The 27193-nt window shown below is 38.1% G+C and overlaps 1 protein-coding gene across 1 annotated transcript in view; it reads left to right on the top strand.

Moving 5' to 3' along the window:
• LOC126830060 (guanylate cyclase soluble subunit beta-1) overlaps nucleotides 1–27193 on the top strand; it is an 80611-nt gene that overhangs the window by 6840 nt on the left and 46578 nt on the right. Inside the window, exon 2 of the mRNA XM_050560273.2 lies at nucleotides 22111–22184. Coding sequence (XP_050416230.2) covers nucleotides 22111–22184 — 74 coding nt within the window. The remainder of the gene's footprint in view (nucleotides 1–22110; nucleotides 22185–27193) is intronic.

Here is a 27193-nt window from a genome sequence, read left to right as displayed (position 1 = left end):
TAACACTTTCCATATCATATTAGCACCAAAGTTGGAACCATGGCTTGACAAATCCTGTGATCAATTTTGGACCAGTCCGGGTTTTCAGCGAGATTCGGTCAAGTTGCGGTCATTAACGACTGGTTCCGGTTATAAACTTTTGATTACACAAGGGGGAGAAGAAGAAGCGATAGCACAGCGGAGTAAAATGTTATGCACTGAGGGGTCAGAATAAAAGCACATCGACACCAAACAGCAATATCATCCTATCGACCATATTTTATAGACAGATCGTGATCATTTTCCTGCTTAAAAACCTAACTAACTCACCGAGTATCTTTAACTGCCACAATCATGAATATATGATCACTTCGTCGCTTGTCTGTTTTGGCTCTCCTCGGGTTTTTTTGTCTAACAACCCCATAAATCAATGGTTGTAATCGACTGAGGGTGAAGTTGACACCGAGTCTCAATTCATAAGTAAAGTATTGAAACTGTGAATAAAAATAATCAGACGCTTTCTGTCATGTAGGGGGAAATAAAGTCCACTATTCCTGACAAGTCGGTGGATGATAAGACGAGACGATGTCTAACAATCCTCACATCTTAGACTTGTATTAAAATATGTTGTTCTGCAGATCGATCGATATAATTGTTCATTTATGGCACTTTAAAGGAGCTAAACCGCTAACTCAATATTTTCCATATTATTCAAAATTAAAGACACGAATTAAAATTCAATATCGGCCCATTTCAATTAATATTGATGTTATTGTCTTGTCGTGAAAATATGAGATCCGAATTTCCAATATTTAAGACATAATAAAGATTTTAAAATCGGTACACCAGTCGTGTATTATTCTATGGTTTTGTAACAAACAAAGAAAAACATATCCTGTAGGACAATGCAGAAATAATTAGCAATGGCTGATTAACAAATGAAAAAATAATAATAACAAAAGAAAAAAAAAGAGTGTAGAATGGACTAAAGTAGGCGTAAACAACTGTCTTTCAATTTTGGCTGTTTACGTATTTCATTGAACAAATGAATTTTAAAAATGTAATATAGATCACTTTCTATAAATTCATATTACATTATTAAGTGTTTTAGAGCCATGTCGTGTGTTTAAAATTAATGTTAAAATAAAGCAATAAAAACACGGAATCCAGACACAGTCCTATCTTGTTAAAGCACAGTCCTATTAGTCCTGTAATTCGTATAGAAAACATGGGAGGTTATTTTGCTATTATTATTTTTAATTTTTATGATTGTCTCATAGTGACCCCCTAAAATTGATGCCCCTGACCACTGTCCCCTCTGCCCCTTCACTGTACGCTACTGTGATGATGGGGGATGTTGATGAGGAAATGAATTTAAGCAATTTTATTACAACACTATCTCCACCTGGGACGAATGGTAGCATAGATTACCCCTTGAAATGCCCCGCCCCCCACCCACTCTCCTTGCATGTCACTGTGTAGAGTGAAATACAAATCATGTCAATTCCAAAAATAAATAATCTCATCAAGAAGGAGAATTTATAGAATATGTTATCGCAACATATGCCAATTGCTATGAACTTACATAAAACATTCTAATGGCATTACACCGACAGCTGAAGAATGTTTCAAATGTAGTTTTACGATCCTGTCTGATTTTCACGACTTTCTTGTCTATTGTAAAACGAATTAAATTCTAACAAATGCTGTTGTGCTGTGAGATAGATTAACGAACAATCGCCAAAAGCACTTTAAAAATTACACACATCTCCTCATTACTCAAAAAGAACACACCAAGGTGATATTTCGTCGGGTTAATTTTTTGGCTGTGAAAGTTATATCAGTTTTCTTATCCAACAGATAATGTATTTTTTATATAAAACGATAAAAAACGATACGAGGACGTTATTGAGGAGAGAGAGAGAGAAATATATATATATATATTGACGTTATTGAGGAGAGAGAGAGAGAGAGAGAGAAAGAGAGAGAGAGATGGATTTAACGTCCACTCGACACAAACTAGGTCATTTTGAGACTAACCTATGGTTCAATTTTATTTCCATAATTCGGTTGCCCGTAGGGCTCTGGCAGTGCCACCGCAGCACCCAGTATATACCAAATAACACAGAGAGAGAGAGAGAGAGAGAGAGAGAGAGAGATGAATTAACGTCCACTCGACACATTTTGAAACTAACCTATGGTTCAATTTTATTTACATAATTCGGTTGCCCGTAGGGGTCTGGCAGTGGGAGGAAACCGGAGGACCCGGAGAAAACCAACGAGGTTGGGCAGGCGACCCTATTCCTTCTGACATACAACCGGGGAATCGAAACCACGCTAGTTGGCTCAATGAAAGACCTTATGATACAGCGCGCACTTGCTAACCATTGCCCCCCCCCCTCTCAGCAAGAAATAAACAAAAATTATCAAATCAACTGAATGGATTCTTTGGTGGGGGAGGGGGCAGCTGTAATGAAAAATAATCTGAACATTAACGCACTTGATTGATCAAGCCGTGTGTATTACTATTTAACTCAAATATTAATGAATTATTAAGTTTAACTATACATTCGACAGCTCAAAATCTGAGAATGAACGGATGTCATTTTTCCCCAAGAGACAAATATCTATGGCTATTAAATAGTAAACTTGGCGGAGCGCACAATAACTGCAAACGCTTTTATCCTGAACAAAGATTAATACTACTGCCATTTACATGTACCTTTTCTAAAGAGGCATTATCTATAGAATCAAAATACAATATATGTAAGATTGTAAGTGAAGTGAAATGAGGTTTATCGTCCTACCGTTCTGCACCAATCGGGAAAATTAAAATCTATATACGTACGCCTTGCAGTCTGTCGTGAGGGTAATTGTGTTTGGATAGCTGCGTTTCCGCCTACTCTTCGTCGAAGCCAACGAGTGATATGTGTTGGTGTGCAGTTATCCTGTATTTTCCTTAAGTTTTTAAGAATTAGCTTTCTGGATCGTGACCTGAGCTGTGTATGTCAAGTGTGTATTCGGCTTAAGTATACTTATACTGTATATACTATTATGCATTATAGCATCTTTAAGGACACATGACTAACTTACGATTTGTTGCTGTTTTTTTACTGAACGCATTTAGTTATTCTTAATTACATACTATATCATACTGAAGTGCAACTCGAGCAAAATAATATATCTGCTGTAAAGAGTTGTTCACAAACGGCAGGGGCATTGCATATACCGAAAGATAGTTTATTATTGTGCTCTTGATGTTATATCAGTTAACTAAATACAGGCTATAATTAAACGCAGCATGTCTTGAATTACTCTAAATCTGTCTTCTATAAAAACTAAGTCTTTTTAATATATATTTTTCCTGTACCAAATTCTATTTTATATAGGTAACGCATGTCAAACTGCACGCCGATCGCACAACTTGTCAACGCTCGAATGCCAATTGTTTGAAATATTTTAAGATTACGGCTGTTGCAAACGTATACCGATTTGCTGTTTAAAAAATAGAAATATGTGTTTGAGATTACGCCTGTTGCAAACGTGTACCTATTCGCTATAAAAAAAAGTAAAAGTATGTGTTTGAAACACAGTACACCCAAGCCGTAAACAAAGATAGTAATTTTCATTCGTTAATTTCTCTAGTTGTTGGCATGTGTGTTTACGTGCCTGAAGCAGGTATCATGTGATATAAAGAAGTTTTATCTCAATATGTTTTTGAAAGATAAATTACAACGATGGTATCAATGATGATAGACAATCCAGATTAGGGCGCAAGATTCCAAAAAGATTCTGTAACGATTCTGTATAGCTATAGGTACAAGAAGTCAGATGAATTTTTAGACCTAAATATTTGGGGTGTTTTTGTTTATAAAAAATACCTCTGTTCATCTGTTGCGTCTATATTTAACATTTATTCTAGCATAATGGATACTCCTTAATATTTTGTTTTCTTTTTAAAAAATTACGTTGATTACGCGTGACCTTCGAGTCTATATTTACACCTTATTTTGGCATATTAGACCTTTAAACATCCCATATAACATGCGTAAAAAAACTGTATTGGCAATTAGCATGTTTTAACATGAAGCAAATATGATCCTACTCACATAAGAGCTACATCTGCCTATTGCAGATCTTTCTCAAATGTTATATAAATCATTAATTAGACATTTATTCACATGACATATCCATAATTAACTCTCGGATATGGTCGTGATTTTTAACTGATTGAAACACGATCGCCATTTGATAATTTAATTTAAAAATGAATAATCCAGACTTATTTTGTATTAGTGTAACAATGCTGGCAATGACTGTCATAACTTCGCTCAGAATAAAGTAATTTGACTGAAATGCTCAACATATTCCTATGTCGTTACCGTATCTATTCTCAAACTATTATAATCTAAATTTCACATAATGTATCTTTAAAATTTGATCCTATACTTTTGACCTACTTTGTTCAAGTTTTCCTGTTTTCGTGTGTTGCATAAAGTAAATAAATAATAACATCGTTCATCAATTCACAGGTTGCTATTATCGTGTTCAGTATAGCTAGTAATCATGTCACTGCCCAAGTTCCTCAAAATGGTTTCCCCCTTATCAGTTATGCAGACAAACGGCATCAAGTCGTTTGGGTTACGTAAGACCGACTTCAGCCCGTGTAGTCATTGGTGTGTACGTAAAAGATCTCTTTACAGTTAAAAGTCGATGAAGAGTAGGCGGAAACATTGTTGTCCGGACAAAATCACCCTATTTACACCACGCAAGGCGTTCGCCGGTCTTGACAACCCCGACTGCTGCAGAAAAGGTAGAACTTTAAATGCCATTTCATTTCATGTACCGTATTATTCAGTCTGAAATAATTGAATCCCTTTGTAGGTCGGTCTTCATTAGCCCAGTTGGTGTAAAAGAAAATTACGACTCCATGTTTTGATTTCTTATTTAAGAGCACAGACAGTTGACACACAAAGCCAATCATACAATTATCCTGTTACAGAACTAACTCGATGTCATCTGTGCCGCGCCAGTTCCTTTATAAATAATAGCTCCCTGTCCCCCTGTTTGTCTCCCATATTACTAATATTTCTGACACGGAACAGGTGATCTACTAATGTATTGTCGGAAACAATTCACTATTTTGTACATGTATTTACATGCGTTAGTGACAATATTGAAAAATGACTTCCGGTTGTCTAGACCATGTTTCTGGTGGAACTGATACAATCGTCAATTTATATAATTAAATGTACACTGATTTAATCATAGTAATACTGTCTTCACCAACAACCGACATTGACGCGGCTTTTTTCCAACGTCTCGGTAACCAGGAGGTCTCGATTTCTCTTCCGATGTTGGCCAAGAAAGTTTATTGGAATTTTCTGGCATGGTCTCCCCTAATCAGTGAAGGGAGTGGCGGTGGCTGAGTAGGTCTCGGGTTAGCTCTTGATGTTTTCCAAGAATGTTCCTTGGAATTTTCTGGCATGGTTTCTTTTCTCTTGTCAGTGAAGGTAACCGCGGTGACTCAGTGGGTAAGACGCTACTCGCTAATCAGCAGGTATTGGGTTAGCTCCCGATGTTGGCCGAGGATGTTCCTTGGACTTTTCGGGCGTTGTTTCCCCTTATCAGTGAAAGTAGCAGCGGAGGCTCAGTTGGTAAGACACTGGCTTTTTAAACTGGTGGGGTCAGGAAAGTTCCTTTCTAGCATGACGTCATCCATAGAATGGCTTCCTCCTTGTCTGTGGTGCGGAACAGAGGGCCTGACAAAGGACCACTTATAGTCGTTCGCATGGGTCCAAAAAAAAACCAAGGACCGTGTGTATACGTTGGCATGCACCTTGCTGTTGGAATTCGAAATAAGAGTAGGCCGTAGAGTGTTAAATGTCCGTCGTTGCCCAATCTTTTGCGTTTGTTTTGCTGTAACGCATTTCGGAACCGTGCGTAGACTTCCATAATGTCAACAGTTGTAATTGATGACTGAACACGTAGAAAAGTCGAATCGATTCCAGCTCCATTCTCACTCCATGAACTTTGTCGAAACACGATTGTCGAAATCGAAATAAATTGTCTTAATACATCTTACTGACATGAATGTGGATGTTTTGTCTACTCATAGGGGTGGTGATTGGGTGACTATCATAGCTTCTTAAAGGTCGGATGACTGCGGTACTGAGTCGTTTATCTTTGTCGGCGTGCCACTGTGAACCATATAAGAGGCAAACCACCAATAATTCCCCCACTGACTCTGATGATCAGTTTGACCTCTTTGAACTGCTCCAAAGTTTCCCAAATTTTCGAGAGAGAGAGAGAGAGAGAGAGAGAGAGAGAGAGACGCCTAGATCGTGAAATGGAATGTTAGTCTGCCTATGATTGTGCCATTAGTTATCATCGTGAGAAGCCATTCTTCAAATTAAAAAACTTTATTTTGGGACAGAAATGTTTTCCTACGATTAGCAATCATGGCAATAGCAATACCTTTCGCCAAGAGCAAAGCCTAGTGTCACTTTAAATAAAATTGGTTTAAGGTTCCATTGGAATTAATTCCAAATACATTTCCTGAAATTGTAGTTATCTCAGCCAAGAGGTTCTCGAACGTTTTTTCTGTACAAACAAACATTGATTAAACGAGCTGGAAACCTCGGGCAGAGTTCTGACTTTGGTAAAATTGATCTTCGAAAGTAGCACTTCGACGTTTAAAATTACACGCTGTGTTCCCCCATAATGGACTTTCTCCACTTTTCGCCTCCAATTTAAGATTTCTTTCATTTTAATTTCTGTGTGACTTGTATTGATTTTAATTGTTAGAAGGCGTCCGTTTGGCGTTGACTGGGAGATATCGTGGTATGGGTGGGCGTTAAGGCGCCTGATTTCAAATGATATTAACCCCCGCAAATTGATACCCTGTGTAATTGCTACGACAAAACACACAGAAAAATCAAGAAGGGGGTGATGGGTGTGTGGCACTGATGGGAGATAATGTCAAGTCCAAATAATTAAATCACGCGTTGTCTTTGCCCAGTCGACAAAGCGGAAAACATATGGCGGTTTGTGTATTGAAACGGAACGCAAGGATATTAAAAAGGAAGTTGATATTTTTGAATAACAAATGTTGAATAGGGTCACGCAGTTGCACTAGCGTGCACGTGAGGTGGGGTGGGGGGACGGCGACGACCTCGGTCATCCATTACAAGGGGACGTCAAATCATCAGCAGACCTCCACACGCCATTGCGAGGTTTTTCCGTGCCAACAGAATAATTGAACGGTTATTGTGAAATCGTGTTAATGTCAAAGATTACAAAAGTAGAACATGTATTAACGTTTTATTTGCTAATATGACAGATACAGAATTTGATATAATTGCGTTATTATTTACCAATTAAATAGTTCATATTTATATCGCCATAATATTCACAAAATTTACAAGGATGGGTGAAATAATTTCTGTATTCTATTTTAACTTCCTTATCATATCCGATTATTGTGTTTGTCGACGAGTAAAAGTTTTTTAATTTCCGACCTGTGATTGTTATGTTTTACATACCGGATGTAGACTGTCTAATGTTGTACAATACTGTGACAAGTTTATAATGTTAAACACTCAACCGATTGAAATTGTGTCACGCAATCGGCGGTCCTTACACGGGAACAGTAGAGCGGAAAGGGGCTCATGTGACTCGCTATAACTGGGTAGGGGCGCATGTGATATGCTATATGCAATATCACTTTTATAAAAGCAGACGTTAAAGAAACAAAGTGACATGCTATATATGGGAAGCTGCGCATGTGACATGCTATATAAGGGAAGTTGCACATTTGACAAGCTATACCTGGGAAGGGGCGCGTGTGACATGCTATATATGGGAAGAGGTGCATGTGACGAGCTATATATGGGTAGGGGGACATGTGACATGCTACATATGGGAAGGGGGACATGTGACATACTATATAATATGGGAAGGGGATTGGCGGTGTGATTAACGTCGCGTCAACACAATCCTTTTTTTTCTTCTAGAGTGACGAATTTTACGTGCACAGCGACGTTTTTGTCTGCTCTGCTTCAAATTCCAATGGTCGGGGTTTTTTTTACGTGCACGACAACGTACCCTAACAAGTGAGAACCGGGGTTGACCAATCCCTAGCCTCGAAAAAGACGTGCCGTATATTCACGGCAATTCACCCGACTCACTGCCGTTTCACTAAGGTTACTTTAAAGATGCATCATGTAAGATTTAGATAAAGAGCTGGTCGTTCTTGTTATAATATTTCAAAAATACTTTATCCAGAATGAATATATGAAAATTTCATTCAAATTACTTTATTCTCTGTGACGTTATCACTGTTGAACTTTTGACTTTGTTTATTTTCGTAGCAACGTTACTGGTTAATTGAGACTCAGTGTCGCTTCTCCATTTTTGAATTAAATCATTAAATGGCGATCGTATTTTAATCCGTTTAGATGTGCGCCATCCGATGTCAAGAGAGTTGACTATAGGCTTATCATGTAAATAAATTTCTTAATAATAATTTATATACCGTAACATTTGAAGCCGAAACAGAAACTTGCAATAGGAAGACATAGCTCTTACATAATGCAGCTGTAAATATGTTATAATGTTAAATGAATTATACTTAGGTTTTGTTAAAATAGGCAGACCGCATTCATTCTTTATTGCATATACTTCATTCTTTCAGTACACAGAGAGAGAGAGAGGGAGATAGAAAGAGAGAGGGAGAGAGAGAGAGAGGGGGGAGGTTAACGTCCACTCGACACAAACAAGATCATTTCGGGACTAACCTATGGTTATAATGTTAAATGAATTATACTTAGGTTTTGTTTTGTTAAAATAGACAGACCGCATTCATTCTTTATTGCATATACTTCATTCTTTCTGTACACAGAGAGAGAGAGAGAGGGAGAGAGAGAGGGGGGGGAGGTTAACGTTCACTCGACACAAACAAGATCATTTCGGGACTAACCTATGGTTCAATTTTACTTCCATAATTCGCTTGCGCGTAGGGGTCTTTAGCAGTGGGAGGAACAAGAGCACCCAGAGAAAACCCACGCCACTTGAATGAATAACAGACCTTATGAGTTCACGTGCACGCGTTAAACAACTAGACCTCGAAACCCCTTGAAAATCAGAACTCAAGCACCAACTATTTCCTTAGAAAATAAACTCCTAATTGATTAAATAAAATGACATTTATCTGCTTTGTTAAAATAGACAATGTCTCTTAAATAGACAGAACCTATTCCGTTTATACCTGTTGTTAGGATATAGACAACAGAGCCTACATGTAAGTATCGGGTTAATGGCCAACACTGGTTTTAAGTGAGAAATTGCAGTACATGTACTAAGACATGTAATATAATTTATTTTACATTAAACGTAATAAACACATCTAATGTCATTTCCCTTTAGTTGGATTAAGTAGTCTTTTGGGATATCGAATCACTGAGCTATAAAATATCTGCAAACTTCGGTTAAATTATCGTGCCTTTACACCATTATCATTGAATATCGCTCTTTGAATCATACGGGGAAATAGAAAAACAAGAAAAGAGAGAAAACATGGCCTGTCGTTTACTTGATTATTAAATCCTGTTTTATTCTCACTTTGGGTACTGTGTTTTAAAAATCGATTGTACAGATCATGTTGGCGTTTACTGGTATGTAAAGTCCCAGGTCCATTTCTATAAAACCACAGATGTTCGTATGATTTCAACAAATGGTTACTATAACATACAATTATGCAACTCTTAACGGAGAGAGAGAGAGAGAGGGCTCGACACTAACATGTACAATTTTATTTCAATAATTCGCTTTTATGTAGGGGTAATTAGATGGGGAGGAAAAGCCACCCGACTCCTTGTCACGTATAAGGTTGTGATCGAAAACGCGCCACTTGACACATTGGCAGACCTTGTGTTCTAAAGCGCAGACGTTAGACTACTCGACCCATGGAGTCACTGTGGCACAGTGTGTGAGACGCTGGCTTGCGAACCGGGAGGCCTCGGGTGTTCTCCTGGCGTTGGCCCAGAAGTTCCTGGTGATTTTATGGCGTGGTTTCCTTTGCCAGTAGTGCAGAACGGAGGGTCTGACAAGGCGTAGTGTCTAGTCGTTAGGATGGTACGAAAACCGAGGTACCGTGTACACATTAGCTTGTACGTACAAGAACCCTTGACAAGATAGACGACCAGATGCCTACCCCAGACTAGTGAATCGTCTGGTATGATAGGACTTGTTATTGAGGGTGTGAGAAACGTTGCCCAGACTGCTCTGGTAAAATTAAAGAACAATGTTTGGCAATGGTCTACCAGACTATGGGATATGTTTATATTTTGACTGTACAGAGACGTCTGAAGCTCACTACAAGAAATCGGGGAATAGATAAATAAATCATTCAATCTTAGAAGTAGCCACTAATTTTACGATATCTCTGGGTATTTATATTGGGAAGAACGTAGTGCCCCCCCCCCCTCCCATCTTCATTAGCCCAGATCGGAGCAGAACAGTAGGACGTTAAACTCCATTTCATTTCATTTCACGTAGTGCTCCAAGAGATCCTGGTTTGCCCGGGAAAGTTCCATGAGATTTTTCAGTCTGGTTTCACTTGTCCTATGTTGTAAGACAAGGAAAAGCGCCCAATCTTTCGGATGGGTTCAAAAAACGAATTTCCGTGCTGCGTAGTTGAAAAACCTATTGGTACAGACACGTAAGCTTCCCATCGCTGAATGCCACCAACCCCGTTCCATTTCTTTGTTTTTATCGAATGCGATAAAACTGTTCCAAATTCCTTTGGTGTATGTGGAGTAAACAGTAGTACTTGACATGAGAGAAATGGGGTTTAACATCCACTTGACACAAACTAGGTCATTTCGGGACTAACATATAGTGCAATTTTATTTCAATAATTCTCTTGCGCGTAGGTATTTTTTAGCAGTGGGAGAAAACCCGCGAGGTTGGACAAGCGACCCTACTTCTTGTCACGTACAAACGGTGAATCGAAATGACAGACCTTTTGATTTCACCCGCACTCGTTAAACCATTAAACCTCCTAACACTCCTACTTGATGTGACTTTTACTTGCGATAAAATGGTGGGTCTTTTCATGTCCGCGGTTGTGTATTAAATCAAAAACTGATGTCGTTATAATGCTTAGCACGCAGGAAGTGTATGTTTTGTAAGACACGCAATTGTTAACGTTTCCTACTGTCATAACAAAATCCACTAAACGCAATCGGAACCTCTTGTGCAAATTGTTCAAATTTGATGATACAATTTCAATCAGTCAATCCGGTGAGAAAATTGAAGCGATTTCTTTTTGCATTATTTAATAATAAAATTTCACGAAATGAACAGAATGAATTTTTAACAACCATCTTCATGCCATCATGACTGAAAAAGAAATTCCTGATATTGCATTTGGACAATTCCTTATTGGAGAAAGAATAAATCGCTATGGATTTTTGATTATAGAAATTGCATCAGCTCTCAAATCGCCTCGTTCTTTTTATATATTTTTTTATGGTATTTGTAATCTCCTAAGACCTCTTTTACCAGTCGATGAGTGTGTGGTAGGAAACGAAGTGGTTAAAGTCATCTCATTGTTATTGGTTCCTTTTATTCAATTCATGTAACGGTTCCTAGATTGGCAAAAACAGACAAAATGAACATTTTGTTGAAAGTGAGATCGCTGTTGTAGTTCGGTTTTCTGTAAAGTTGTCGGCATTGATCCTTTAACGGAGCTTTTTTATCAAGCTATAAAAATGTCGACTCAATTCCAAACGTTAAAGTTGGTGCCTTTTTTAATGTTTCACCGTTCAGTCGTATTTCACACTTCCTGGAGCACTTTTGACACTACTATGAATGTTTTGTAGGTGTCATGGAAGCCCTAAAGGTTGACATGCTGTGTCCAATCTGATGGTTTGCATTTCTTTATCGCGCATTGGTGTTAAAAGTCCTCGTCATGTAATTGGACTATTTTCTTTTTATATGCAGGCGGCGTTTCCACCTACTTTCAAGGCATTTCTGTACGTGCACGCCAACACTTATTCCCGAGGAACTTTCTTAGCTTACATCTAGATGGAATTCTAGTCATTCGGGTGGGACGAACAAGCGAGGTCCTGTGGACACATTCACGTGCACGTAGCGCCGCTGTCCAAGCAAAATTTCCCTCATAGCACCCTATATGGCGTATGACCGTCTTCATTAGCCCACTCGGAGCAGAACAGTAGGACGAAAAACCCCATTTCATTTCATTTCAGGGTTGGAATTTGGGGACCTTCTAGTTAGTGAACCAGTCAGTACCTTTTCACGGAGCCACCCTTGCTCCTTGGTAAAAACAAAGTCAGTATTTATTTACCCAGGACTCAATTAAATATGTGACAGATATTTGAATGTTGATTTCATGACTTCATGGATATATGAAATATTCTTTATGTTTATTTACTGTCGCTGCTGTGTGCTGTTTATTGAGAGAGACATGGGATTAATATAACGCCCGCAGTGAAAATAATAAAGGGGGTGGGGGTTGGCTGGCCGAATGGTTAGCACGTGCGCGCTGTATCACAAGGTCTGACACTGTGTCAACTGGCGTGGTTTCGAATCTCCGGTTGTACATGACATGAAGTATGGTCGCCTGTCCAACCTCGTGAGGTTTCTCCGGGTCATCCAGTTTCCCCCCACTGCTAAAGACTCCTACGCGCAAGCGAATTATTGAAATAAAACTGAACCGTGTGTTAGTCTAGAAATGACCTAGTTTGTGTCGAGTGGACTTTAAACCCCCTCTCTCTTCTATCTCTCTCTCTCTCTCGGTTGACGTCGAAATACTTCATTAATGTAAAGGTTACGCATTACCCGGCCCAGCAGCATTTTAAAACATACGCGTGTCATGACGGTCAATAACAGAATGTGATGAAGAGTTAGCCGGATTATCCAGACACTTGACTTGTTCACGGAAAATGCTACATCGCTGTGTCATTTTATTAATTTCGAGAAAACATATCGCCTTCCTAGCCGCTCTTCTCCTTTTGTACGAAAACCCCCTTTAATACAAATTTATTTGTCAAGAAAAAAAAACCCTCGGAAGTTATTATATTCAGAAGCTAAACAATATCAAAAACTGAAAGTTTCCAATTACTTGAAAGATATTGTTAATTTCATTGCTCGGGTGACTTGTCACCACGGGAGGGCTTTGTACACAACTGACGGACATTATCGAACTCTTCGCCATTGTATTTCACTTAATAACCGCATTTCTAAATCACTTTATTGGCTCTCCGGATAATTTCCATTCCCCAGAACGTTCTCAGCATGACGCTTGGTTTGGATTACCGTGGAAGGTTATTATGACAGCGGTTTTCTTAACTAAGTTATTGCCGATACCACTTATACAGTTAATGGCGGAAAGAGATGCGGTTGAAACATTTTACGAAAAACAAATGTTTTAGCCCGATCGATATTTGATGCCTTTAAGATAAAAACATAATCGACACCGATGTGTCTTGAGCATGCCATTACGTGAACAGCAACTCGGTAATGGAAAATCTGACGGAAACTTAATTCGTTTCGATCTATTGTCACAATCCTATGTTTATAGTATCAGGGAAAATAGTTGTTGGCATGGTTATTTATCGTTTCTAAGGCTGGTAATACCGCTACTAATGGTCGTACGTTAGCACCACGTTACTATTTTCTCATCGTTATTGTACGAGTGATCAATTGCAATGGGTGTTTTAGGAGTTTTAACTGAAATAAGATTAACCCCCTCTCCGCCACCACAAGTTGACATTGGGACAAGTAGCAGCGGGTGTTAATGTAATACCTGTCTATAGGGTTAATGAGGTCTTCCTCCATTGACAATAACAATTATCAAACATTCAAGGGAAAAATTTAGATTACGCATTAATTCAGTTATTTACATTTCCTGGTATATTGATCAAAATAAGCAATGAAATAAAATGGGGTTTAACGTCTTACTGTTCTTCCAACTGGGTAAATGACGAAGGACTTACGTCATACAGTGTGCTATATAGGGGGAAATTTTCCTCGGATATGTTGCCTTGTTTCTTGTCCGCCCGTCAGAATGTCGTGCTCATTTTTTGTGAACATTCTAGAGACTACATTAATCGTCTTGTCTTTCTACAAATTCGAAAAATTTAAATATGACATTTACAATAGGAGGTCACGTTGGTGTCCCAGTGAGTAAAATGTTGGCTCGCTAACCAGGATATTTCAGATTCGCTTCTGATATTTGCCGAGACGATCCGGGCGTGGTTTCCCCTTGTCAGTTGTGCAAGGCGGCGAACCTGACAAGGAACAGTGTCTAGTCGTTCAGATGGGACGGACAACCAACGTCCCGTGTACATATTGGTGTGCACGTAAAAGAGCTTTTAACAGTTGAAATTCAAAATAAGAATACGCCGTAGCGCCACTGTCCGTTTATACTGCAGTGTTTCGAATTTCATTAGTCAAATAGCTGGCTTCTTTAGTGAGAAATTTCCATAGTCTGCCCTTCAATCGTCAAAATTACGCGACACACTTAGGAAGATCTCGCTGGTTGAGAATCACTGACGTAGATGATACGTTGTGCTACAGTGCCATCTGGTGTAGACTGTAGATGTATGCCCAGGCCCCGAGTTCACAAAGCATTCTCAGACGTAAAATGCGAATTTACTCAAAATTGTTCTCTTTATTTTAACTACAATATAGCCATTTATAAAACTTGTGTTATTTTAATATATCAAATACATCAATAAGAGACTATGTGCAAAGTTTTGTGTTTCTGGATCAAAGATATTTCTCATAAACAGTGCTTGAACGTTGAATAAATTCTTAACTCAAGTCTATAAATGTTTTGTGAACTCCGGGTCAGATATGTAGCTGTTATCGCCCCTACCTCAACGGTAAGAACAACTCGTGTCCCCCAGTCCTCTTTTGAATCAACCGTATCAAAAGATCTCCGTGTTAAAATTATATTTTGGCTGTGTTTAACCAGTTCTATCACATAATATGTTCTATTGACTGATGTAAAAATTATATTTGGACTGTGTTAGACCAGTTCTATCACATTTATATTGACTGACACCAACATTGTCCTTTAACACTTTATTCGTACTGATACAATGGAGCAATTGATCAACACAGACTGGCTATCAATAAAACATTCTTTAAACTGTTGGGTTAAACCGTGTTTGTGGGACAGCAAGCGTCTTCAGATCATCCATCTTTATGTTAAAACTGTTCTTGTAATGTATATGTTTGTGACAAAGATGTATACAGAATCAACTAGAAATGGTATTACACCGTTGTTAGGGTGAAGGATGATAAACGATAGTCGAACATTATTATTTATCACGAGATCCATACTAGGAACCAAACCAAGACACCGTTACAGAGAGACACTATTGTAGTTTATTCAGCTATGATCGATGTATCACCATTGCTATTCAGATTGTTAGCAACTAAAGCATTCTGAACACAAAGAGATCCATCTACTTCATACTTCGAGAATAGATTTCTGCCCTGAATGGCCGCCATATCCAAAAATTGGACTTCTATTTTGTAATGCGGTTTTACTCCGGTTTACATCTGACAAACACACAAAGACCAAATAAAGCCTTTTCAATTTTATTTAATGGAAACGGAATCAATACCTCCCAAATTCGCGAACTGTGCTTAATGTTTTCAACTAAAATCGTTGATTTCGGACTTAAAATCTCGGTTAACTAGCTTAGTGCCTGTTCTCAAGCGGAGTTAACTCTAGACATGCAGCCTAAGTTTAGTATGCAACTAAAGGTGACTGGGTGGTCTTTCTTATGAGTCAGTTGGCGTGGTTTCAATTTAATTATTGAAATAAAATTGAACCATATGTTAGTCCCGGAATGAACCAGCTAGCAACTATAATCATCTGATTGTTTGCCTTTAAATGGTCTCTCATTTTACCGATGCTGAGATTTGCACTGATTCCGGTAGTGAACGGTTGGTTCCGGTTACAGACGGTTTGTCCACATGAAGAGAAGAGCGTAACAGCAACAGAGCTACCCAATGTCGGAACTGTCAGTACACACCATACAGCGGACACCTTCCACTGACCAACATTTGCATTCATTTGATTTGATAGTGGTATTTTGGTGACTGAACTTATAATTTATCTTGTCGGGGATATTTTTGGGGTTTACAGTTACTTGTGATGTGTGTGTGGTATTGATGCACTTTCCTATATTTTAATTCTCGATTTCACAAATTGTAGGATATTTGAATATATTGGGCCTAGATATATCGAGTAGCTGTCTTCTGTAATATGTCTTTATTTAAATACATATATCGGGTACTGTCTAGTGTAATATGTCTATATTTGATATGGATATAAAGATATATTTTGTCTGTATTGAATCTACGAGGGTATCGATAGTGGTTCAAACTTTGTCTAAATCTAAATCTAGTTTTACGCCAGTCAAGCACAGATTGTTTATAGAGAAACTCCCGCTCAGGTTTCGTACTTTGATAAACTTTTAGAGGTAATTACAGGAATTTTTGTTTATAGAACAGCCCGCGATGATAAGTTAGCCACCGCCTGCTTTCTTTATGACCTTACATGCAGCATATGGCTTGGTATTAAGGGGAATATCAAATTTTATAAGCGTTGTTTTGTTTTGCATAATTATACCTACACGTTTTGGAGTGAACAATAATATTATATCTTTTTGCAGATTGATATGGTTTTGGACGCTACCCAGTACCATACAAATTGACATATTGGCAATTAACAACAATAAATTAGCAGTTCACTAGACCTTTTCATTTTAAACACTTAATTCCCGTGCGTGATCATGATTCTGACCCCCCCCCCCCCCCCGCTTAGCAATATAACCCTGATTTAAACCCATTTAGCTAGAACCCTAATATATCAACTAATTCAGCTAAAACCCTAATATTTTGTATTATCAACCCGAATGGCTACAACCCTAATATACTTATCAACAACACTTTCAGTTAGAATCCTACCTTATTATCAACCGAGTTTCACCTGTGTGACACATTATGTAGCTTACCAATTATCAAACCACTGTGAAGTTCAGCTAACTAAATCTTTGTGCTAAGCTAAGCTGGTAAGACGTTGGCTCGGTAAACTGGAGGTCGGGTGTTCGATCCCTGCATTGGCTGAGAAAGATCCCCCTTGTCAGTGGTGCAGGGCAGAGGGCCTGGCAAGGGGCAATGTATAGTCATTCAGATAGGACGAAAAACCTTTGGCAGTTGGAATTCGATATAAGAGTAGGCGGCAGTTCCGCTGTCCGGGCAAAATCTCCCTCATAGCACACTGTATGGCGAAAGCCCGTCTTCATTATTAGCTCAGTCGGAGCAGAACAGTTGGACGTAAAACCCCATTTAATTTCATGTCTTTTCTCTGTACTAGAATTCAATAAAATACGATTTATCAACGGTTTTCTGATTCCCAGTTCGGCTACAAAACGTGCACTGTGAAGTACATCTAGATATCTATGTGTGCTAAAAATTCACTAAACCTATACGAAATTTGCTAAAGGACATTCTGATTCAGTTTACAGTTCGCCTACAAAACATGCCCTGTGAAGTTCACCTAGATATCTATGTGTGCTAAAATTCACTAAACTTATACGCATGTATGTAGGACCTGCCTTTTCGGCCGATCCGGCCGATCCGGTTTCCAGCATGACTACAAATTGTGGTTATTACATCTGTAACGTTCTGGATCCGTGTACAATGTTGAGTTCCACTTGAACCACACGAAGGTAAACAATTGAGCGCTGAGTTATGTCATATGTCTTAGCCTGGACGTTTGAAAGCAAGTGTTTATAACCCCAACGTTGGGGTTAATTACATGCATGCTCGCTCAATTTTCATATCACACTTTCTTTTACATTTATTTTACCCTTCTTCGTCAACATCTTAAGTAATATTACAGTAATATTACATTCGACACTGCTTCATTGGTTTGTGATCGTATAATTTACAGTGCGCTGGGTTTAGACAACTCCATGTTAGAATTTAAATAACAAAAGTTAGCATTGCATGCAAGAGAGCGTGAACTAGGGTTTAACGCCCACTCGACACAAACTAGTTCATTCCGGAACTAACTTTTGATTCAGTTCGATTTCAATAATTTGCTTGTGCGTAGGCGTCTTTAGATGTGGGAGGAAACCGGAGAACCCAGAGAAAACCCACGGAGATGGAGAGGCGCCTATACCTCTTGTCACGTACAAGCGGGGAATCGAAACCACGTCACTTGACTCAATGATAGACCTTATAATTTCACCCAAACCACATATTTGCATGCACAATGAAAATTCGATCCCGGTGTTGGTGGGGAAATTCCTATGGATTTTCTAACGTTTTTCCTCTGCTGCAGGACAAAGGACCAAACATCGTCTAGTCCTTCAGATGATATGACAAGCCGAGGTCCCGTGTACACATTGGTGTACAATTAAACTAACTCTGGACAGTTGGAATTCAAATTAAGAGTAGGCGGAAACCCCACTGTCCGGACAACATTTCCATCACTAGCCCGGTTGGCATAGAAAAGTATGGCGTTAACCCACAAGAGTAGACCGCTGTGCCGCTGTCTGGGCACAATTTTTCTGACAATCAACCCCATGTCATTTCACTTCAAGCCATTATAACTGGAATTATCGGTCAGACATATGTATGATATTTAACAGGAAAGACTGGCATATGGAGTAGACATACTTCAAGATACAATTGCATTTTAAATTTACCTTATTATTTGTGTGTTTCTTTCAGACAGTTTCTTGTTTTCTTAATTATAAAATGTACAGTAATATTAAAGATACATTATGGGAGATTTTAATATAGAGTTGGTCATTCTTGCTATAACAGTTCAAAAATGGATGATGAAAGAAGAATATATTGAACATTTCAGTCAAATTACTTTATTCCGAACAAAGTTATCACCATTGTAATTTTTGACTAGAAATAGGAGTCAACTCTCTCTTCACGGTCTCCGAGAATGGCCGATCGTTTGATTGACAGGCGTTAACTCCACCTACATAATCTCGATTATCAAGTAATGTTTTCAATGCCTATGGTACCGTAAGCCTATTCGGTTTGAGGCGGGGTTGCAATTCAATTCGTATAACATTTATTTTTACTACAAATTAAAAATAAGACTTTTAATATATAGATAAGAAGCGAAAGTTTGAAAGGAATGGACCAAATCAATGAGGCATAATTATAGCCGACTTCTTGTTAGCCAGCGTGTACTCTTGTACTGTAACTGGTAGGCCTACGTAATTCCCGAAGCAGACAAATATAGGGAACAGTTATCCAATGGGGCTGCAATTCAACTGGGATGATGTTATCTGCGATGTTTATCAATTTCCATAATTTTTCTGTAAACACAAGTGACAAAAGAGCTTATAATACCGACATCCAAACTCTCATTTTAACCACAACTAAACATAATATCATAATATATCGAACTTTCAATCAAATTGACTGACATGCGGCCTCGCTCAACAGCGGCCTCGCTTCGTACACTCTATCATTTAGCCCCGATCTAAAATTTCCGGGAGTTTGACGTCAACGTAACGGTTAATCTCCGCTTACGACGCCATTTAAAAATTTAATCAATCAATGAAATCCCGTTTAAATCCAAGCCGAATCCAAGTCATCCGTGGGTCTACAGAGTTGATCTTGTGCTTGTTGTGTAAATAAAGATCTAATTTATAAGCCTAAATAAAGACTTGCAATAATCAAATTTAGCTCTTGCATAATGCATGTTTAAACTAAAGGGTAGCGTTGGCCGAGAAAGTTGGTCTGGGTTTCCAGCGTGGTTTCCCCTTGTCAGTGGTGCAGAATGGAGGGTCTAGCAAGCTGTCTAGTCGTTCGGATGAGACGACATCCAGGGGTCCCGTGTACATATTTGCGTGCACGTAAACGATCCCTTGGAAGTTGGAATCCGATATAAGAGTAGGTCCCTCATAGAAAACTGTATGGCGCATGTCCGTCTTCATTAGCCCAGTCGGCGCAGAGCAGTAGGACGTTAAACCCCATTTGATTTGATTTGATTTCATTTAAAAGGTAGCCGACTGAAGATTCAGTTTGCTTTAGATTATTTGATAAACGTACATCTTGATTTATCAATGTTTAGATACTGCCAATAATTGTCGCAATTATTGTCTACAAACACTGTTTACAATTTTATGAGTTATCTGGTAGCAAGCCCCACATCCCCAACCTATTTGTCTGTGAAAGAAAAGCTGGTTTTACGTCTATTTATGTACACCAACAGAACTAATTAAGACGGGTATACGCCAGGCATTACGCAATAAATGAAATATTTCCAGAATTGGAACTGTTATTATGTGACCATCATCGGGAAGGAACCCCGGACCTATTGGTTAGTTAGCTCGAACCACGCTCACCGAGCCATACACTCTTAAGACCAACTAGAAATCAGCCTGATTTCTTCATGTTTAGGAATTTGACCTCAAAGATAATGGAAGTTTGTTGAAGAGAATCCTGTCATCAACTTCTCAAAGATAATAAATTGTCGCCCAATTATTATCTATTTAGATGGTGCAGTGTATAAGTGTCATATTACACTGCTCTATATTTAGAATATAAAAGCTAGATGATTTGGAGATCAGGTTCTGTGGGATTTTCAATTGAAATTAAAATTAAAATTGAATAAGAGAATAAAAGAAAATAATCAAATTGAATGTAGAAATAAACAAATTTAATAACAATTTAATATAATAATTATATCATGAAAATAAAATTGATTCAAATATTACATAAAGTAATAATTAGCTTATTTAATTAGATGTAGCATCTTGTTTTAGCCAGGGTATACAAACATAAATTTCAAATTTAAACCAAATCGGCTAAAAATTATGACCTCTACACTGTTCACGAGCTCAAAACGTAATATTTCGTACAATCGGGGGCCATAATCCATGAAGTTACAGTCCGATACATGCCAATATCGAAAGGAACCGAGATCTTAGGGGGATTAACCTATATTTCAAGTTTCATTGAAATTGGATAAAATTTGTGTCCTGTAGAGTGTTCACAAACAATTGTGGACGTCCGGACAGAGCCGACGACAATATACGTCCACATGAAAATGTCAGCGTATAAAAATGGATTCAAATATTACATAAAGTACCGGTAATAATATGCTTATTTAATGAGATGTAATATCTAATCAGTTGATAACTATCTGGCAGTCATTATCAGAAATCGTTGAAAATCAACAGGCTTCTTCGTCTGATGACCTTAAAGACTGTGTATATATTTAAAGTCAATCGGATATTAACTTTAGCCCCTAGAGCGTCCACCAGATTTTTCAAAGTGATAAAGGGCGATATATGTAACTCTGGCAGTAATTATCGGAATTTGGTGAAAATCAATAGGATTCTTTGTAAACACGGATATTAATTTAAAGTCAATCAGATATTAAATTTACCTCTAAAGAGACCACAACCTTGTATTACATACTTTTAGGCTATTCTTCAAGTGTCATATTGAGTAATTTGTATATAATAGTGTTAAGCTGTTATCTATCAACCTCATCATCGATAATAAATATGATTTATATAAAAAAGAGCTTTTTATTTTAGAAATTAAACTATCAACACTTATCTAACTGGACTATTTATATCAGCAATAATGCCACTCAGGTTGGACATATTGTTTAGATTAGCATTCCAGGCAATTAAAAATCAGTGAACCGGGCCAAACCCAAACATCCAAAATTTAGCTCTTTTTTCTAGATGGTCTTAGGACTGCATACCGAAGTTAGCGATATCAAGTATTAATCGAATATTTGAGATAATTGCTTATATTAGGTCCATTAGGATAGTGGTATTAGGTGTTCCAGGAAGAGTTAACATACCCCGTCTCATGAACATCACCCGTTGCTACTTATACCTAATTTATTCCCTTTTTCTTGGAAAGGAACCAAGGAATTTATCTTAAAAATAAAGGTAGGACAGACGGAATTATCTATTGCTTCTGTTGTAAGGTCGCGTAATCTTAACAAAGCCACACGAGGAGGACACGGCACACTGAGAGAAGTATAAAGCAAATTGGTAAGCACATATTTTCTTTTTTTAATTTCAGTATGGTTTTGTTAATCACGCTTTGGAGCTTCTGGTTCTCAGGAATTTTGGAGAAGAAAAATGGGAGCTGATCAAGTAAGAATGCAAATTCTTTTATTCTTCCTAATTTAAATAACTGTGTTTTTATTAACAAGCTTGACTTCTGTCCAGTAAAAAATCATTGTTCAGAACTAAATAAAAAAGTAATGTAATTAAATGAACCCAAAAATACTCGGGAAAATGTCGTATCCGAGCTTTCTTTTTGAAACTAATTATGTAATCCAATAGAACAGATAACATTTACTTACTACATTCACCTAAAAGTTGTTCCGATAACAAAAAATAGTCCGTGATAATTGTAAATTGACAAGCGCTTTTTTTTCTTCTGTTGTTTTATATTGCAAATGCACCCTGCTGCTTTCTAGACCTTTGTGGATTCTTTTCAGACAATTGTATTTTAAATAATTAACGACGTTTCGCTAATTGCTTTCCAACAGCACACTATCTCGTATCGATGAAAAAGCCGAACTTCCGTTGGGACACGTCATTATACAGTCGACAAAAAGGTAAACGCACGTTTCAAGATCAAATTATGGTAACAAAACGTGTCAGCATCGAAAAAGATTTGATGAAAGTAGAAACACTAAAATGAAATGGTAAATAATGACTTGTTACACCGCTCAATAACACGTCGTTATGTTATTCGCTAACGGAGAACTGTTACGGATAAACATCGTTAAATAATTATCCCAAGAAGAACGGTTTACTGATAAAATACACGACGTCACTATCAACGAAACCTTTAAAATAATTTCTCTCGGCTCAGTCAATTAAAAAACGTTGGTGTCAGAATTACACCCAGCTCTTTCCTAATTAAGGGAAGAAAATTGGACGTATTATCTGCAAATGCATTTATATACGTCCTTAACGTCCTTAAGATAAATTGCATTCTGGCTGAGATTGTCCATGGCTGTCAACTTTGCGAGACCTGTATCTCGCCTTCGGGAAGCTCGGGGTATTCTAAACAAGTATTAATATTACTAAATGGACGGTTTAAATTGGTAATTAAACATTTGTTACGAAATAGTGTCTTTCTAAGGTCATTTGGGAACGGTGCCATATTGACCATAATTCATATGAGTATATAACGCTGGCATATACGAACCTTATTCGATCTTATCATTAAGTGAGACGTTTCCTCGGGACTTTGCGCCCTTGTCGGTCGCGCAGAACGGAGGGTCTGGCAGGAAGAAATACCACTCAGTCGATCGGTTGGAAAGAAAAATAGTGGTTCCATGTAAACTATAGACAGCATGACAAAGATCCCCTTTGTAGGCTTTCGTGTGTATAAAATGGTTAAACGGGTGAGCATCGCATAACAAGATAGTACACTAATATTTCGATATGGCGGCCATTCAGGACAGATATCTAATCACAATGTAGAGAGTTCATTGTGTACATAATGCATCTACTTGTGCGTGCCGTCTTATGTATAAACATGCACCCATCCCGTATGTGATAATATGAAACAAAACCAAAGATAAACTGGCAGAAACATGAACTTGATAGATTGTTTTGTTATTGCCCGTGTTTCATTGCCCAGACAAAACTCGGCGATTAAAATACAGTCTGATCATCAACTGCTTGGGTAGTTTGCCCAAAACATACTCGATTTGATGTCAGATGATAACAGAGTTGTAATCCAATCTGTTAACAATATTGCACAGCTATCAGTATCATTCTCAATAACAATCACTGGTGTTGACTGTTGCCAACTGTAAACATCCATCAGTCTATGCATATTTACCAAAACGATTCGAAAACGATCGGCACTCGTCATCAATTCACACGGCCACTCTCAAGAAACTAACACATGCATTAGAGTGTTTGATGACTAAGCGAATATTTATTGAATTACATAAATATAAATGAAATGGGGTTTAACGTCCTACTGTTCTGCGCCGACTGGGCTAATGAAGAAGGGCATAAACCATTTGAGGGAAATTTTACCCAGACAGCGGCGCTTCGGCCTACTCTCATATCGAATTCCAACTGCCAAGGGCCCCTTTCGTTCACGCCAATGTGTAACAGGAACTGACGAGGAGGAATCACGCCGGAAAAAACCCGATGAACTTTCCAAGCCAACACCAGGATCGAACACGGGACCTCCAGAATAGCGAGCCAAAGTCTTACTCACTGAACCACTGCGGCTCCCTAAATAAATAGAAGACAAGCGATTAAATGGTATTAGACATATCTCAAATTATCAACACAGGGTATTTCGCTGTGAAATCTGCGGTAGTTCTACATATCATGCTTGGTATTTTTAAATATGCAAAATGTTAGAAAGTCCTCAAGCCTCATATTCCACCCTTTCGAAACAAAGTGATTAGCATTAATATTTGAACAGAATAAAAAATAATTTATCAAAAAATATTATGGAAAAAAAAAACGAAACTCGATCATCATATCGCAGTTATCTATTTTTCACCATTTGCCTTTCGCACTTTTCTGCGGTTCAAAGGCACCATACGAGAACATTCTGTTTAAAATGAAGTTCCACTCGACCAACCTCGTGTCATTGAGCATATTAATTCTCCAGGCAATGATGCTGGAAACATCCAATAAAGAAAGTAATATTGCTCATTAATCATAGGCACCATGGAACCATCGACAGGATTTTTTTATTAATATTAGCTGATATGACATGTTGGAAACCGAGTTTGAAAAAGTGTTTCAAACTCACCTCGAATCCCCCCTCCCCCTTAGAAAAAAATCCAAGAAAATCAAAAAAAAGGAGAGGTGTAATGTATGAATGTTATTACTAGGACAATAATTGGAGCAGAGAGAGGGAGAGAGGGCGGGGTATGTAAATCGCCTGAAAGCTCGTTTGAACTAGTCGTGCATATGGGGTGAAATACAGTGTCCCAGTGTACATAATGTTGTGCACGTAAAGGAACCATCAAACCACACTGCATGGCGCACATCTCTCTTTAATAACCCCGTTGGTTCAGAATTATAAGATATTAAACTGCATTTCATAACTACTCGTTTACCCAATAAAAACTCGTTCTCGTAAATGTCAATTCGACTCTTGTGCAAGTTCGGGATCCAGAGTTTGAAATAGTTAATTTCTTATGTCAAATATTTCGTTTCAGTTGGAGGTAGAAATGGCGTTTAACATTTGTCGATTTATGCCAGAATAGTTTTTAGGAAACGAGTTTTTCTTTTCATTATTTATGTCTCAAGCTTTAACCATTTATAAACTGACGAACACTCAAGTTCTGTGCATAAATCATTGTATTATTTCATACAAAAGCCTGACAACGTCATAAACATTGTCGGCGAAAAAAATCATGATGCAAACATGGCAACTTTGGTTTGAAAGTCCATAATGATAAATAATTAATCTGACATTTTGCTGTTAGGAATTATTTTCCAAAATAAGTATGAGCTAAAGATTTTTAATTGTTATTTATTACCTGAGAGCTTTGAATAAAATATAAATTCCAGAAAATGTTTTAATTGGGATAACATTTTTGTCATTTTGATATATATAAATATGTTTTATTCTGACAAGGAATCTATAATACACGAGATATAAATGTTCCAGTGACATATGTAAGTTGTGTTTGTAGTTAGATATTATGCAGTAGTGTATTTATTAATTTTTAAACGACACATTTGCTCTTTCTGGCCAGGGAGTCACGGTGGCTAAGTGGGTAAGACGTTGGCTCGCTAGCCTAGAGGTCGGGTGTTCGATCCCTGCATTGACCGAGAAAGTTCATCCGGATTTTCCGGCGTGGTTCCCCCTTGTCAGTGATACAGAACGGAGGGCCTGGCAAGGACAGCTGTCTAGTCATTCGGATGGAACGATAAACCGAGGTCCCGCGTACACATTGGCGTGCACGTAAAAGATCCATTGACAGTTGGAATTCGATATAAGAGTAGGCCATAATGCCGATGTTCGGAGCAGAACAGTAGGACGTTCAACCCCATTTCATTTTATTTTATTTCTTTCTGACCACTGCTAAAGATTCCTACGCGCAAGCAAAATATTGAAATACAATTGAACAATGTTAATCTCTCTCATTTGGTAAAAAAAAATGTTTTAGGCTATGACAAAATATAACGCATTAGCTCCTTCAGGTCTTGGTTGGTAAAAAGCTAGACTTTAAATACTTCATCTGTCTTAGTCAAGTTAAGCCTTCAATACCACACCAGTCTTAGTGAAGTTAGGCCTTCAATACCACACCGGTCGTAGTTAAGTTAGGCCTTCAATACCACACAGGTCGTAGTCAAGTTAGGCCTTCAATACCACACTGTTCGAACAGGTCACAGTAAAGTTATGTCTTCAATACCACACCTGCAGTCTTAGTCAAGTTAGGCCTTCAATACCGCACCGGTCGTAGTTAAGTTAGGCTTTCAATACCACACTGGTCTTAGTCAAGTTAGGCCTTCAATATCACACTGGTCGTAGTAAAGTTAGGCCTTAAATACCACACCGGTCGTAGTAAAGTTGGGCCTTAAATACCACACAATATTTTGATTTAAACAGTATTTTTATTCTTACACGAATATAATTTAGCAACAGGCTAGAAGCCTGTATCAGCTCTTTCCAAAGATACGAAACTCAAGTTAGTTTTTAAATACCACACAGGTCTGAGTAAACTTAGTCATTATATACCACACAGGTCTCAGTCTTAGTAATGTTAGTATTTCAATACCGTCCAGGTCTAATCAGTATGTTGGCGTTCACGTTAGAGATCCCTTGGCAGTTGGAATTCGATATAAGAGTAACCCGTAGCGCCGCTTTCCGAGCAAAATGTTCCTCACAGCACACACTACATGGCGTATGTCCGTCCACTGGCAACCTTTGATAAAACTGTCCTGTTTAATTGCAATACAAGCTTAAAAGTATCCATGTATCAGAAATGTACAGAAAGAGTACTGATCATTTCTGATACACGGATACTTTTATACCGTTTTAGATATCTATCAAGCAATAAGTAGCGGACGTTTAGTCCGACCAAGATCGCAATTGATAACGAGGCTCTAACCAATGTACATGAAACAACTAGTCAAAATCATAGTAACAAAACAAA

This window comes from Patella vulgata, chromosome 8 (assembly GCF_932274485.2).
Source record: "Patella vulgata chromosome 8, xgPatVulg1.2, whole genome shotgun sequence".
Taxonomy (NCBI): domain Eukaryota; kingdom Metazoa; phylum Mollusca; class Gastropoda; family Patellidae; genus Patella; species Patella vulgata.
Note: the sequence above shows the minus strand (reverse complement) of the source record. Positions and strands in the feature narration are given on the sequence as shown.